The 16,756-nt window shown below is 43.5% G+C and overlaps 1 protein-coding gene across 1 annotated transcript in view; it reads right to left on the bottom strand.

Moving 5' to 3' along the window:
• VWDE (von Willebrand factor D and EGF domains) overlaps positions 1-15,363 on the bottom strand; it is a 120,834-nt gene extending 105,471 nt beyond the window's left edge. The window contains exon 1 of the mRNA XM_075828769.1: positions 15,304-15,363. Coding sequence (XP_075684884.1) covers positions 15,304-15,348 — 45 coding nt within the window. The 5' untranslated portion in view covers positions 15,349-15,363. The remainder of the gene's footprint in view (positions 1-15,303) is intronic.
• Positions 15,364-16,756: the final 1,393 nt, after the last annotated feature.

The raw sequence follows: 16,756 nt of genomic DNA on the forward strand, positions 1-16,756 counted from the left end.
TGCAGCTCTACAGCAAGAGATAGCCAGGTTTTCCCAGGTGTCTAATTCTGCTGTGAATATGGAGAAGAGCGAGGCCTTGTGGTTGGGAAGTGACAGCGATGTCTTCTCGGTGCCCTTCAGAACAGTTCAGGAGAAGATAAAGATTTTGGGGGTTGTGTTTGGAGCTGTGGATGAAGGGAAGGTGAACTGGGAGGAGAAGTTAGCGCTGTGTGAGCAGAAGGTGCTGAGCTGGAAGCACTGGCGGCTGACGTATCAGGAGAAGGTCCGCCTGTTGAAGAGCTTCCTCCTCCCGCTCTTCCTATATATCAGTGTGGTGTTTCCAGTACCGGATACTTTACTTCCCAGACTGACAAACGTTTTCTTCCGCTTCTTGTGGGGTAACAGGGTCAATGTAGTCAGGAGGAACATTGTCTATCTCCCTCATAAGGAAGGTGGTCTCTCCATGCCCTGCCCGGAGCTCTTCTTTAGTCTTATGTTTCTGATGAAGAATTTTTTATTTTGTAAGAATGCTGAGGTGAAGCCATGGGGCAGTTTGTTTAAAAGTCAGATCCAGCAGTTTGTGTCTGTGTGGTCAATAGGTGACCCCATAAAGAGGATCTCAGGGCGCATTAAGAATAACGTGTCTTGGTATGGAGTCAATATAATCAGGAAGATCATTAAATGGAAGATCTTATATGATGATGTCAAGTTACTCCATAGGAAGGAGTTGTACAAGAAGCTCCTTAGATGTCAGTTCACTGTCCATATACAATTGAGGGAAGCCCCGAGCCTTGATATAAGACAGGCTGCAAAAATCCTGGATGACTCTAGAGTTCCTCCGCACATGAGGGACGTGGCATGGTTAGGATTCCATGGCAAAATGTATGTTAGAGTCAACCTTAAGTGTAGATTCATGTTGGACAGATTCTGTCCTAGAGAAGAGTGTCCCCAGATACTAGAGACCATGGAACATCTACTGCTAGAGTGTCCTTTCAGTATACAATTATGGGAAGCTGTGTCCCTGTCCCTGCAGTTACCACATCTAGTGGGACAGCCATACTCTCAGCTACTGTATGGAGACTTCCAGCCTGAACTTAGTGTATATGATAGAAGTTCATTATATGTCATAAATGTGGTGACCCTGTATCATCTGTGGTGTGCGCGATGCAGCCTGGTCATCAATAAAGAAGAACTCTCCTGTAATACTGTCAGGCAGAATATCTTGGAAAGTCTTAAGACTGTGTATAGGAAAGATATGGAAAATAATTTGAATTTATACTGGAGGAATATTAATATATCATGCTTTGTTTAATATTTGTGATGTTATTAAGAGACAAGTTTTGTTCTATATTTGTCATGACTGTCTTGTAAATACATTGTAATATTTTGTTGCAAGTTTTCAAATAAAAAAGATCATTATAGTAGTTATATTCTTGTCCATAGGAGAGGATAGACGTGTGCTTGTGAGCTCCCTGTTAGGACTATGCATGGCTTCTGACCCAGGTGGAGGGGAGGGGTCCTGGGCTGATGATCCTGGGAAAACCCAGAGTCTGGAGTTTGGCCTGCAGCATGGAGATGGTGGAGGTGATGATCTGGAAATGGTGGCTGGTGAGTCAACTGAATCTCATGATGTTGGTGAATTGTGCACAAAAATGTCAAAGAAAAATATCTTTAAAATGGAAATGCAAGTTCGCAAATTGAGAACTGAAATTAACCAAGAGACTGATCCAAAGGCAAAGCTGATGAAATGTGAGTGTCTGGATGTTTGCACACGTGAGCTGGTGATATTGAAGGAGAGATTGCAGAAAGAATCATGCACAGTACCCAAAATAAAGAACCGGGCAATTGAGAACAAAAGGGAGACCAGAGCCCAAACTGTGAAGAGAAAAAATATCATTGCAAAAAAAGACACTGACTATAATATTGTGGCACAGGGAAACCCTGGAAGATATGAGTGTGCAGTGGCTGGAGGATCACATCTCTCATCATGTGTGGGGTCTGTGCAATCAGCCAACACAAATGCTGCTAAAGCTGCAGAGAAATGTGTGCCAGCTGACGAGGGGTTAACTGCAGTAGACTCTATGTGCAGTACTGATGAAGTGAATGCGAGTGGCACTCCTGGGAGTGAGCAAGAAAGTGCCACATGTCCTGATATTATAAGTGAGACCTCGCTCACCGCGGTGATTGACAGTCTGATATCTGATGAACCAGTGGCACAGGCTGAGGCGGACATTGCAGACCCTGTTCAGGAGGTTCAGCCGTCCGCAGTGTCAGTGAATGGAGTGCAGGTTACACAGCGATCAGGAGCAGACACAGGAGGATCTGCAGTACAATCAGCTGAGGAGAGGTCCAGTCCTGACCCACCTGCTGACAGACCTCAGTACAGGAGACTGTTCTCCAGCGTCACAAGACCGACTAATCCCTCACCTCAGAGGAGGAACGCGGTCAGAATCAGGTACTCAGGACCAGAGGAAAACATCCCCTCCAGACTCCACATTGGGAAAGTTTTGTTGAAGGAGTTTATGAAGTTTAAAGCTTCTGAGGTGTTCGCTCTGATCCACGTTCCCTCCAGCAGGAATTATGACATCAGTTTCAAGCTGCAATATAGTCTAGACTTGTTCTGGAGTATTTATAATGATACAAAGGAGCACGCGATGTGGGAGCATCTACATGTCATCCAGCTGACTAAACCCCAGGTAGTCACCGCCACCGTCCTGCTCCAGTCTGAGGTGGTGGCTCTGGCAGATTTGCAGCACTGGTTGAGCAGATATTGTGAGGTGAAGAGACTGCCAACAAAGATCTATGATGAGGAGGAGATCTGGAATGGAGGATATTCTGTCAAGATCCAGCTGGTTCAGGAGAATGGAGTGACCAGACATCTGCCGCACTCCTTCTACCTGGGCTCGGAGAGAGGAGTATGTTACTACCCTGGTCAACCGCGACTGTGACATAGATGTGGGGGCAGACACCTGGCATTCAACTGTTCCCGTATTAAGTGCTCACTATGTGGTCAGTTTGGGCATGTGAAGGACGATTGTACAGGACATGTCATCTGTAACCTGTGTTTAGGACCTGGACATACATTTTGGGAGTGTCCACATGCAGAACATAATAAAGAGGAGACCTTTAAAGAAGCCATGGAGGAAGAGCAGGAGGATGTCTCCATATGTGTAGATACAACCCCAGAACCTGGAAGTCCCAAAGATTATGTGAGCCGAAGTACCAGAGACACTGCTCCAAGTGTCACCAGCCACTGAAAATAGAGGTCATGCTAAAAGCAAAATATCCAGTCACTCTGTCACCAAACATCTGCCCGACACCAGTAAGGAACCAGCTGATCCAGCCGCAGCGACCAGTAAAAAACCAGCTGGGCCAGCCGCAGCGACCAGTAAAAAACCAGCTGATCCAGCCGCAGCGACCAGTAAAAAATCGGCTGATCCAGCCGCAGCAACCCGTATGGATGAGGAGGGATTTCAGAAGGTTAAAAGGAGAAGTAAAACAGATGATTCTTCTAGGAAAAAAATCACTGCTGAAAAGAAATCACCGGAGTCTCCAGTGCTGGCGATAAATGGGGGACGTTACTGTGCGCTGGGAGAAGATGACCAGGGAGAAGAAGCAGAGATGGAGCAAGTCTCCTCACACAACCCAGATGACGAACCTCAGGATGAAGACGCTGACCCCCCAATGTCCACCAAAAGATGGGGTGTTACAGGACATAGCAGTGGAAGAAGGAAAAAAAGTAGGAAAGACATGTAACCAAGATGAGGCTGAAAATCACCTCCATCAATGTGAACAGCGTGAAAAATAGGAGCAGGCGGCAGGCGATATTCCAGCGTTTGTCTGACGACAAAACCAATGTCATCTTTATACAAGAGACTTATCTACAGAGTAATGTCCCTGCTGTGTCCCTGCAGTCACCACATCTAGTGGGACAGTGAAGCTCTTTGCTGCTTTATGGAGACTTCTACCCCGAACTCCGTTTATATCATAGAGGTTTACTATATGTCATAAATGTGGTGACCGTGTACCCTCTGTGGTGTGCGTGATGCTGCCCGGTCACCAATAAAGAAGAACTCTCCTGTAATACTGTCTAGAATAATATCATGAAAAATAGTTGAAACAATCTATACTGGAGCAATATTCATATATTATGGTTTGTTTAATGATTGTGATGTTATTAAGAGACAAATGTTTATTTTCTTTATCTGTTATGAGTGGAGGGTGGCAGTCTCAGAAATGGCAGCCCTAGTGGATACTGATCTCCCTAACAGCCGGGAGAACAGCCCAGCTAGTAGTCGGCGGGATGGTAATGCAGGTAAGCCAAGACAATTGATAGTTGTAGGGGATTCTATAATCAGGAAGACGGATAGAATAATTTGTCGCCAAAACCGCCTCAACCGAATGGTTTGCTGTCTCCCTGGTGCCAGGGTTCGGCATGTGGTGGAACGGGTGGACAAATTGCTGGGAGGGGCTGTTGATGATCCAGCTGTCGTAGTCCATGTCGGTACCAACGACAGAATAAATGGTAGGTGGAGGAGCCTTAAGAATAATTTTAAAGAACTAGGCTACAAGCTGAAGGGAAGGACCTCCAAGGTTGTATTCTCAGGAATACTGCCTGTGCCATGCGCATCACAGGAAAGACAGCGGGAGCTTAGGGAGTTAAATGCATGGCTGAAGTCTTGGTGTAGAGGAGAAGGATTTGGGTTCCTAGAGCACTGGGCTGACTTTTTATTGGGGTACAAACTGTATTCTGCAGATGATTTGCACCTAAATGGAAGGGGGTCCGCTGTGCTGGGGGAGAGAATTCTAGCTGGGGTGGCGGAGTATTTAAACTAGGGCTGAGGAGGGAGGTCAATGTAGAAAAAAAAGGGGTAGCCAGGTTAGAGAGGGGTCAGACTATATTGGTGGGGGGAGAAACAGAATGTGGGGAGAGGACTAGACAACAAGATAAGGAGATCCTTTCGTTACAAAACATCAGTGTAAATAAAAAGGACCGATTAATGTCAAATCACATTTCTGATAATAAAAGTGAAAAACTGACAGGCAAGTTAAAGTGTATGTTCACAAATGCCAGAAGTCTAGCAAGCAAAATGGGGGAGCTGGAGGCCTTGATACTGGAAGAAAATATAGATATAGTTGGTGTTGCTGAAACATGGCTGGACTCTTCACATGACTGGGCTGTAAATCTACAGGGTTTTACACTTTTTCGTAAAGACAGGACAAATAGGAAAGGTGGTGGTGTATGTCTGTATGTGAGAAGTGATATGAAGGCGAGTGTGAAAGAGACAATAGTGGGTGAAGACTGTGAGGAGGCTGAAACCTTGTGGGTGGAACTAGAAAGGGAGGTAAACACTGAAAAAATTACTTTTGGTGTAATCTATAGACCCCCCAATATAACTGAGGAGATGGAGGGTCAGATATATAAACAGATGGAGCGGGCTGCACAGGCGGGTACTGTAGTGATAATGGGAGATTTTAATTTCCGGGATATTAATTGGTGTCATGGTTCGGCTTCAACTGCAAAGGGGAGACATTTCCTCAACCTGTTGCAGGAAAATTTTATGGGCCAGTTTGTGGAAGACCCGACTAGAGGTGAAGCTCTGTTGGATCTGGTCATTTCTAATAATGCAGATCTTGTTGGGAATGTCAATGTTTGTGAAAACCTTGGTAACAGTGATCACAATATAGTTACATTTTACCTATACTGTAAAAAACAAACGCAGGCTGGGAGGGCAAAAACATTTAATTTTAAGAAAGCCAATTTCCCCAGGATGAGGGCGGCAATTCAGGATATGGACTGGGAAGAACTAATGTTAAATAATGGGACAAATGATAAATGGGAGATTTTCAAATCTACTTTGAGTTATTATAGTGCAAAATTTATTCCTACAGGTAACAAGTATAAACGACTCAAATTAAACCCCACATGGCTTACACCTTCTGTGAAAGGGGCAATAAATGACAAAAAAAGGGCATTTCAAAAATACAAATCTGAAGGTACAGCTGTAGCCTTTGTAAAATATAAAGAGCTTAATAAAATCTGTAAAAATGTAATAAAATTAGCAAAAATACAAAATGAAAGGCAGGTGGCCAAGGATAGTAAAACAAATCCCAAAAAATTCTTCAAGCATATAAATGCAAAAAAGCCCAGGTCTGAACATGTAGGACCCCTAGATAATGGTAATGGGGAGTTGGTCACAGGGGATCAAGAGAAGGCAGAGTTACTAAATGGGTTCTTTAGCTCTGTATATACAACTGAAGAAGGAGCAGCTGATGTAGCCGGTGCCAGTGCTGTTAATATATCAGTTGATATACTGAATTGGATGAATGTAGAGATGGTCCAAGCTAAATTAAATAAAATAAATGTGCACAAGGCCCCGGGACCAGATGGGTTACACCCTAGAATTCTTAAAGAGCTTAGTTCAGTTATTTCTGTCCCCCTTTTCATAATATTCAGAAAATCTCTAGTGACTGGTAAAGTGCCAAGGGACTGGCGCAGGGCAAATGTGGTGCCTATTTTCAAAAAGGGCTCTAGGTCTTCCCCGGGTAATTATAGACCAGTAAGCTTAACATCCATCGTGGGGAAAATGTTTGAGGGGCTATTGAGGGACTATATACAGGATTATGTGACAATAAATAGCATTATAAGTGACAGCCAGCACGGTTTTACTAAGGACAGAAGTTGTCAAACTAACCTAATCTGTTTTTATGAAGAGGTGCGCAGAAGTCTAGACAGAGGGGCCGCTGTGGATTTAGTGTTTTTGGACTTTGCAAAGGCATTTGACACTGTCCCCCATAGACGCCTAATGGGTAAATTAAGGACTATAGGTTTAGAAAATATAGTTTGTAATTGGATTGAGAATTGGCTCAAGGACCGTATCCAGAGAGTTGTGGTCAATGATTCCTTCTCTGAATGGTCCCCAGTTATAAGTGGTGTACCCCAGGGTTCAGTGCTGGGACCACTATTATTCAACTTATTTATTAATGATATAGAGGATGGGATTAATAGCACTATTTCTATTTTTGCAGATGACACCAAGCTATGTAATATAGTTCAGACTATGGAAGATGTTCATGAATTACAGGCAGATTTAAACAAACTAAGTGTTTGGGCGTCCACTTGGCAGAAGAAGTTTAATGTAGATAAATGTAAAGTTATGCATCTGGGTACCAACAACCTGCATGCATCATATGTCCTAGGGGGAGCTACACTGGCGGATTCACTTGTTGAGAAGGATCTGGGTGTATTTGTAAATCATAAACTCAATAACAGCATGCAGTGTCAATCAGCTGCTTCAAAGGCCAGCAGGATATTGTCGTGTATTAAAAGAGGCATGGACTCGCGGGACAGGGATGTAATATTACCACTTTACAAAGCATTAGTGAGGCCTCATCTAGAATATGCAGTCCAGTTCTGGGCTCCAGTTCATAGAAAGGATGCCCTGGAGTTGGAAAAAATACAAAGAAGAGCAACGAAGCTAATAAGGGGCATGGGGAATTTAAGTTATGAGGAAAGATTTAAAGAATTAAACCTATTTAGCCTTGAAAAAAGACGACTAAGGGGGGAAATGATTTACTTATATAAATATATTAATGGCACATACAAAAAATATGGTGAAATCCTGTCCCTTGTAAAAACCCCCTCAAAAAACAAGGGGGCACTCCCTTCGTCTGGAGAAAAAAAGGTTCAAGCTGCAGAGGCGACAAGGCTTCTTTACAGTAAGAACGGTGAATTTATGGAATAGTCTATATACAGGATTATGTGACAATAAATAGCATTATAAGTGACAGCCAGCACGGTCACAGCAGGGACAGTAGATGGCTTTAAAAAAGGGTTAGATAATTTCCTAGAACAAAAGTATTATAGTAGTTATATTCTTGTATATAGGAGCAGTATTATAGTAGTCATATTCTTGTATATAGGAGCAGTATTATAGTAGTTATAATCTTGTATATAGGAAGCAGTATTATAGTAGTTATATTCTTGTATATAAGAGCAGTATTATAGTAGTTATATTCTTGTACATAGGGTACAGTATTATAGTAGTTATATTCTTGTATATAGGGGCAGTATTATAGTAGTTATATTCTTGTATATAGGGGCAGTATTATAGTAGTTATATTCTTGTATATAAGGGCAGTATTATAGTAGTTATATTCTTGTACATAGGGGGCAGTATTATAGTAGTTATATTCTTGCATATAGGGGCAGTATTATAGTAGTTATATTCTTGTACATAGGGGCAATATTATAGTAGTTATATTCTTGTATAAAGGAGCAGTATTATAGTAGTCATATTCTTGTATATAGGAGCAGTATTATAGTAGTTATAATCTTGTATATAGGAAGCAGTATTATAGTAGTTATATTCTTGTATATAGGAGCAGTATTATAGTAGTTATATTCTTGTACATAGGGTACAGTATTATAGTAGTTATATTCTTGTATATAGGGGCAGTATTATAGTAGTTATATTCTTGTATATAGGGGCAGTATTATAGTAGTTATATTCTTGTATATAAGGGCAGTATTATAGTAGTTATATTCCTGTATATAGGGGGCAGTATTATAGTAGTTATATTCTTGTCCATAGGAGAGGATAGACGTGTGCTTGTGAGCTCCCTGTTAGGACTATGCATGGCTTCTGACCCAGGTGGAGGGGAGGGGTCCTGGGCTGATGATCCTGGGAAAGCCCAGAGTCTGGAGTTTGGCCTGCAGCATGGAGATGGTGGAGGTGATGATCTGGAAATGGTGGCTGTTGAGTCAACTGAATCTCATGATGTTGGTGAATTGTGCACAAAAATGACAAAGAAAAATATCTTTAAAATGGAAATGCAAGTTTGCAAATTGAGAACTGAAATTAACCAAGAGACTGATCCAAAGGCAAAGCTGATGAAATGTGAGTGTCTGGATGTTTGCACAGGTGAGCTGGTGATATTGAAGGAGAGATTGCAGAAAGAATCATGCACAGTACCCAAAATAAAGAACTGGGCAATTGAGAACAAAAGGGAGACCAGAGCCCAAACTGTGAAGAGAAAAAATATCATTGCAAAAAAAGACACTGACTATAAGACTGTGTATAATATTGTGGAGCAGGGAAACCCTGGAAGATATGAGTGTGCAGTGGCTGGAGGATCACATCTCTCATCATGTGTGGGGTCTGTGCAATCAGCCAACACAAGTGCTGCTAAAGCTGCAGAGAAATGTTTGCCAGCTGACGAGGGGTTAACTGCAGTAGACTCTATGTGCAGTACTGATGAAGTGAATGCGAGTGGCACTCCTGGGAGTGAGCAAGAAAGTGCCTCATGTCCTGATATTATAAGTGAGACCTCGCTCAGCGCGGTGATTGACAGTCTGATATCTGATGAGCCAGCAGCACAGGCTGAGGCGGACATTGCAGACCCTGTTCTGGAGGTTCAGCCGCCCGCAGTGTCAGTGAATGGAGTGCAGGTTACACAGCGATCAGGAGCAGACACAGGAGGATCTGCAGTACAATCAGCTGAGGAGAGGTCCAGTCCTGACCCACCTGCTGACAGAACTCAGTACAGGAGACTGTTCTCCAGCGTCACAAGACCGACTAACCCCGCACCTCAAAGGAGGAACGCAGTCAGAATCAGGTACTCAGGACCAGAGGAAAACCTCCCCTCCAGACTCCACATTGGGAAAGTTTTGTTGAAGTAGTTTATGAAGTTTAAAGCTTCTGAGGTGTTCGCTCTGATCCACGTTCCCTCCAGCAGGAATTATGACATCAGTTTCAAGCTGCAATATAGTCTAGACTTGTTCTGGAGTATTTATAACGATACAAAGGAGCATGCGATGTGGGAGCATCTACATGTCATCCAGCTGACTAAACCCCAGGTAGTAACCGCCACCGTCCTGTTCCAGTCTGAGGTGGTGGCCCTGGCAGATTTGCAGCACTGGTTGAGCAGATATTGTGAGGTGAAGAGACTGCCAACAAAGATCTATGATGAGGAGGAGATCTGGAATGGAGGATATTCTGTCAAGATCCAGCTGGTTCAGGAGAATGGAGTGACCAGACATCTGCCGCACTCCTTCTACCTGGGCTTGGAGAGAGGCGTATGTTACTACCCTGGTCAACCCCGACGGTGCCATAGATGTGGGGGCAGACACCTGGCATTCAACTGTTCCCGTATTAAGTGCTCACTATGTGGTCAGTTTGGGCATGTGAAGGACGATTGTACAGGACCTGTCATCTGTAACCTGTGCTTAGGACCTGGACATACATTCCGGGAGTGTCCGCATGCAGAACATAATAAAGAGGAGACCTTTAAAGAAGCCATGGAGGAAGACCAGGAGGATGTCTCCATATGTGTAGATATGACCCCAGAACCTGGAAGCCCCAGCGAGGATGTGAGCCGAAGTACCAGAGACCCTGCTCCAGAGATGAATGTACCACCTGTGGATGCTGCACAAGTGTCACAAGCCACTGAAAATAGAGGTCATGCTAAAAGTAAAATATCCAGTCACTCTGTCACCAAACATCTGCCCGACACCAGTAAGGAACCAGCTGATCCAGCCGCAGCGACCAGTAAAAAACCAGCTGATCCAGCTGATCCAGCCGCAGCGACCAGTAAGGAACCAGCTGATCCAGCCGCAGCGACCAGTTAAAAACCAGCTGATCCAGCCACAGCGACCAGTATCGATGAGGAGGGATTTCAGACGGTTAAAAGGAGAAGTAAAACAGATAATTCTTCTAGGAAAAAAATCACTGCTGCAAAGAAATCACCGGAGTCTCCAGTGCTGGCGATAACTGGGGGACGTTACTGTGCGCTGGGGGGAAGATGAACAGGAAGAAGAAGCAGAGATGGAGCAAGTCTCCTCACGCAACCCAGACGATGAACCTCAGGATGAAGATGCTGACCCCCCAATGTCCACCAAAAGATGGGGCGTTATAGGACATAGCAGTGGAAGAAGGAAAAAAAGTAGGAAAGACATGTAACCAGGATGAGGCTGAAAATCACCTCCTATTAATGTGGACAGTGTGAAGAATAGGAGCAGGCGGCGGGCGATATTCCAGCGTCTGTCTGACGACAAAACCAATGTCATCTTTATACAAGAGACTTATCTACAGAGTAATGTCCCTGCAGTGTCCCTGCAGTCACCACATCTAGTGGGACAGTGAAACTCTCAGCTGCTGTATGGAGACTTCCAGCCCGAACTCCGTTTATATCATAGAGGTTCACTATATGTCATAAATGTGGTGACCGTGTACCATCTGTGGAGTGCCCGATGCTGCCCGGTCACCAATAAAGAAGAACTCTCCTGTAATACTGTCTAGAATAATATCATGAAAAATAGTTGAAACAATCTATACTGGAGCAATATTCATATATTATGGTTTGTTTAATGATTGTGATGTTATTAAGAGACAAATGTTTATTTTCTTTATCTGTTATGAGTGTATTGCAAAGGTATTGTAATAATTTGTTGCAAGTTTTCAAATAAAAAAGATAATTATAGTAGTTATATTCTTGTATATAGGAGCAGTATTATAGTAGTTATATTCTTGTATATAGGGGCAGTATTATAGAAGTTATATTCTTATATATAGGGAGCAGTATTATAGTAGTTATATTCTTGTATATAGGAGGCAGTATTATAGGAGTTATATTCTTGTATATAGGAGCAGTATTATAGTAGTTATATTCTTGTATATAGGAGGCAGTATTATAGTAGTTATAGTCTTGAATATAGGGGGCAGTATTATAGTAGTTATATTCTTGTACATAGGGGGAGTATTATAGTAGTTATAGTCTTGTATATAGGGGCAGTATTATAGTAGTTATATTCTTGTATATAGGGGGCAGTATTATAGTAGTTATATTCTTGTATATAGGGGGCAGTATTATAGTAGTTATATTCTTGTATATATGAGGCAATATTATAGTAGATATATTCTTGTATATAGGAGGCAGTATTATAGTAGTTATATTCTTGTATATAAGAGCAGTATTATAGTAGTTATATTCTTGTATATAGGAGCAGTATTATAGCAGTTATATTCTTGTATATAGGGGCAGTATTATAGTAGTTATATTCTTGTACATAGGAACAGTATTATAGTAGTTATATTCTTGTATATAGGAGCAGTATTACAGTAGTTATATTCTTGTATATAGGGGCAGTATTATAGTAGTTATATTCTTGTATATAGGGGGCAGCATTATAGTAGTTATATTCTTGTATATAGGGGCAGTATTATAGTAGTTATATTCTTGTATATAGGGGGCAGTATTATAGTAGTTATATTCTTGTATATTGATGGCAGTATTATAGTAGTTATATTCTTGTATATAGGAGCAGTATTATAGTAGTTATATTCTTGTATATAGGAGCAGTATTATAGTAGTTATATTCTTGTACATAGGAGGCAGTATTATAGTAGTTATATTTTTGTATATAGGAGTCAGCATTATAGTAGTTGTATTCTTGTATATAGGGGGCAGTATTATAGTAGTTATATTCTTGTATATAGGGAGCAGTATTATAGTAGTTATATTCTTGTATATAGGATCAGTGTTATAGTAGTTATGTTCTTGTATATAGGAGCAGTATTATTGTAGTTATAGTCTTGTATATAGGAGCAGTATTATAGTAGTTATATTCTTGTATATAGGGAGCAGTATTATAGTAGTTATATTCCTGTATATAGAGAGCAGTATTGTAGTAGTTATATTCTTGTATATAGAGGGCAGTATTATAGTAGTTATATTCTTGTATATAGGGGGCAGTATTATAGTAGTTATATTCTTGTATATAGAGGGCAGTATTATAGTAGTTATATCATTGTACATATGACTAGATGTGGCTAGTATTAATAAATGTCACTGTACTGTATAGTACAGGGATCTCAAACTCGGCCGGGTAAGTGGGCCGCATATAGAAAAAATGGGAAGTTGACGGGCCGCATTACTTTCAAATTTGATACAATACAAAATTATTGTTAATCAATTAGTTATTTGAACTACTATAACACTATAATACTATATACTATATACACTATAATACTACATTACTATAATAATAACGCTAGGTTTAAAATTTGAGATATTTCTCCACGTGCTTATTTCAACAATCCAGCTTTCCAGTTTAAAGAGGCTCTGTCACCAGATTTTGCAACCCCTATCTGCTATTGCAGCAGATAGGCGCTGCAATGTAGATTACAGTAACGTTTTTATTTTTAAAAAACGAGCATTTTTGGCCAAGTTATGACCATTTTTGTAGTTATGCAAATGAGGCTTGCAAAAGTCCAAGTGGGTGTGTTTAAAAGTAAAAGTCCAAGTGGGCGTGTATTAGGTGCGTACATCGGGGCGTTTTTAATACTTTTACTAGCTGGGCGCTCTGAAGAGAAGTAACATCCTCTTCTCTTCAGAACGCCCAGCATCTGACAGTGCAGATCTGTGACGTCACTCACAGGTCCTGCATCGTGACGGCCACATCGGCACCAGAGGCTACAGTTGATTCTGCAGCAGCATCAGCGTTTGCAGGTAAGATCGACTTAATACACGCCCACTTGGACTTTTACTTTTAAACACACCCACTTGGACTTTTGCAAGCCTCATTTGCATAACTACAAAAATGGTCATAACTTGGCCAAAAATGCTCGTTTTTTAAAAATAAAAACGTTACTGTAATCTACATTGCAGCGCCTATCTGCTGCAATAGCAGATAGGGGTTGCAAAATCTGGTGACAGAGCCTCTTTAAGTGTCGCTAAATGCAGATGTTGCCGCAGAGTCCTCCGTAGATGCTGCCGCAGAGTCCTCCGTAGATGCTGCCGCAGAGTCCTCCGTAGATGCTGCCGCAGAGTCCTCCGCAGATGCTGCCGCAGAGTCCTCCGCAGATGCTGCCGCAGAGTCCTCCGTAGATGCTGCCGCAGAGTCCTCCGTAGATGCTGCCGCAGAGTCCTCCGCAGATGCTGCCGCAGAGTCCTCGGCAGATGCTGCCGCAGAGTCCTCGGCAGATGCTGCCGCAGAGTCCTCGGCAGATGCTGCCGCAGAGTCCTCGGCAGATGCTGCCGCAGAGTCCTCCGCAGATGCTGCCGCAGAGTCCTCCGCAGATGCTGCCGCAGAGTCCTCCGCAGATGCTGCCGCAGAGTCCTCCGCAGATGCTGCCGCAGAGCCCTCCGCAGATGCTGCCGCAGAGCCCTCCGCAGATGCTGCCGCAGAGCCCTCCGCAGATGCTGCCGCAGAGCCCACCGCAGATGCTGCCGCAGAGCCCACCGCAGATGCTGCCGCAGAGCCCTCCGCAGATGCTGCCGCAGAGCCCTCCGCAGATGCTGCCGAAGTGTGCCCTCCGCAGATGCTGCCGCAGTGTGCCCTCTGTAGATGCTGCCGTAGTGTGCCCTCCGTAGATGCTGCCGCAGTGTGCCCTCCGTAGATGCTGCCGCAGTGTGCCCTCCGTAGATGCTGCCGCAGTGTGCCCTCCGTTGATGCTGCCACAGTGTGCCCTCCGTTGATGCTGCCGCAGTGCCGTGAGGGGCTTGCCTAGAGCTGGCGTCCCGGAGCAGAGCCGCTTCTGGCACTCTGCCTGGGATTCCAGCTCTGCTCCTGACATCACTGTCCATACATAGACAGAGATGTCAGGGGCAACCCCAGAGCTGGAGTCCCGGGCAGAGCGCTAGTAGGCTCTTCCTGGGACTCCAGCTGGGCTCCTGACATCACTGGGACTCCTGCTCTGGGGAAGCCCCTGACATCATTGTCGATGTATGGACAGCGATGTCAGAGGCTTCCCCAGAGTCCTGGAGCAGAGCCGATAATAGAGCTCTGCCCGGGACTCCGCTCTGGGGAAGACCCTGACACACTGTCCACATATTGGCAGCGATGTCAGGGAATTCCACAGAGTCCAGGAGCAGAGCCGACACCAGCGCTCTGCTCCGCTCTGGGGAAGACCCTGACACACTGTCCACATGTGGACAGCGATGTCAGGGAATTCCACAGAGTCCCGGAGCAGAGCCGACACCAGCGCTCTGCTCGGGACTCTGGCTCTGGGGAAGCCCCAGACATCGCTGTTCATATGTGGACAGCGATGTCAGGGAATTCCACAGAGTCTCAGAGCAGAGCCTGTTCTAGCGCTCTGCCCGGGACTCCGGCTCTGGGGAAGCCCCAGACATCGCTGTTCATATGTGGACAGCGATGTCAGGGAATTCCAGAGTCTCGGAGCAGAGCCGCGTGCTTGAGACCCCTGGTATAGTATATCTGAACTCCAGCAAATTCTTCCAGTGCTATGTGTGAGTGTTTTACTGTGAATTAATTTTTGTCTTTGAAATAACTCTATGTGTAATCAAGATTGGCAATACCAATACCTCCACGCACTTGGTTGGCATCTCAGCTGGCTTATCAAAGATCATAAATCTGTACCATCCGGAAGTGAGTGAGTGGTCACATATCAGGTCATGTATAGCAGATTGCTGGAGCCTCGTGGAATCAAAGGCCAGACTTCTGTAGGGGTTCTGAAGGATATTATGTCCAGCGGGCGAGCACTCTGGAGCTGCAGAGACATATGAATCTACGAATAATTACAATGACAATCACAATATAAACACAGACATTATTTAACATTGATTTGGTTACTTTTACAAAACCATCTATTCTCTACAGCCAAGACGTCTTCAGGGCTGAAATTATAATATTTCAGCACAACTTTAAATAAACAATTGTAGCAGAGCTGGCAAGGTGAGAGAACAATGTAGTTTTCCACAAGCTTTACTAGACACATGTAGAGTCTATTATTCAGGTGGGTGGAGGAGGTCCCTCAAAATAAACTGGGTCTCCATTGACACTATGCATCTTAAATCCCTTTATATGGAGAATATATTCACTTCCCAATGATACTCACTACAACTTAAGCTCCAACCTAATGTTTATTAAAACAGGATTTCCAGGAATATCCATTGACTTATCTTTAGGACTTTCAGGACAACCACCAATTATCTGAAGGGGCTGAGCTGCAGTACCAGGCACAGCCACATGTAGAGATGCAAGAATAAAGGGATCATGTGGTGCCCCATCTGCTGTTCCGGAGGATCTCAGGGGTCAAACCCACAAGATCCCTAGTTTAAGGCTTATTAATGGATATTCCATGAATTCCTTTAGGATTCTTAATTAAACGTAATTATTTGGCTTTATTTTAAGCTCCACATTTGACCTTGGGTATTTAGACTTTGGATTATATCCTCATTACTCAGGGCCATTAGAGAGTTTGGCCAAGGTTCTTCCTTTTGGATGGCAAGACTCCCCTCCCTCTTGTTTTCCTAACAATCCAGTTCCTCTGGAGAAGGGTAAGTGGCCTGAGGATCCTGGAAAAAGCGTGGAGGGGAAATCAAACCCCAGGCCCTACTGCCCTGGGTTGCACCATAATGGGGAGAATCCTGTTAATCTTTACTATGGATCCCCCACTCCTCTGTTTACGCCACTACTTGAGTACGAGAGAAGCTTCTTGTGGCAGGTCCTCTCTCTGGCTAATAGAAGGGGGTTTCGAATGGGGAAGATCTCCTATTACCAAAATATGGAAAATAATTGTTCAAAGAGATCAATTCCTTTAATTATTCAGCATCTTATATACATTTTTTTTAATTGTTTGTAGCCTCCAATTTCATCTCCCTCCCTAAGACGCACATATTATGGTAATTTTCCAAAAAGCCAATTAATTTATGAGTATGTTTTTGGAGTATGGGAGGAAACCGGAGAGCTCGGGGAAAAGCCATACAAACACGGGAGGAATATGCTGAACACATGCAGATAGTGCCCTGTAAGGCA

This window comes from Rhinoderma darwinii, chromosome 5 (genome assembly GCF_050947455.1).
Source record: "Rhinoderma darwinii isolate aRhiDar2 chromosome 5, aRhiDar2.hap1, whole genome shotgun sequence".
Taxonomy (NCBI): domain Eukaryota; kingdom Metazoa; phylum Chordata; class Amphibia; order Anura; family Rhinodermatidae; genus Rhinoderma; species Rhinoderma darwinii.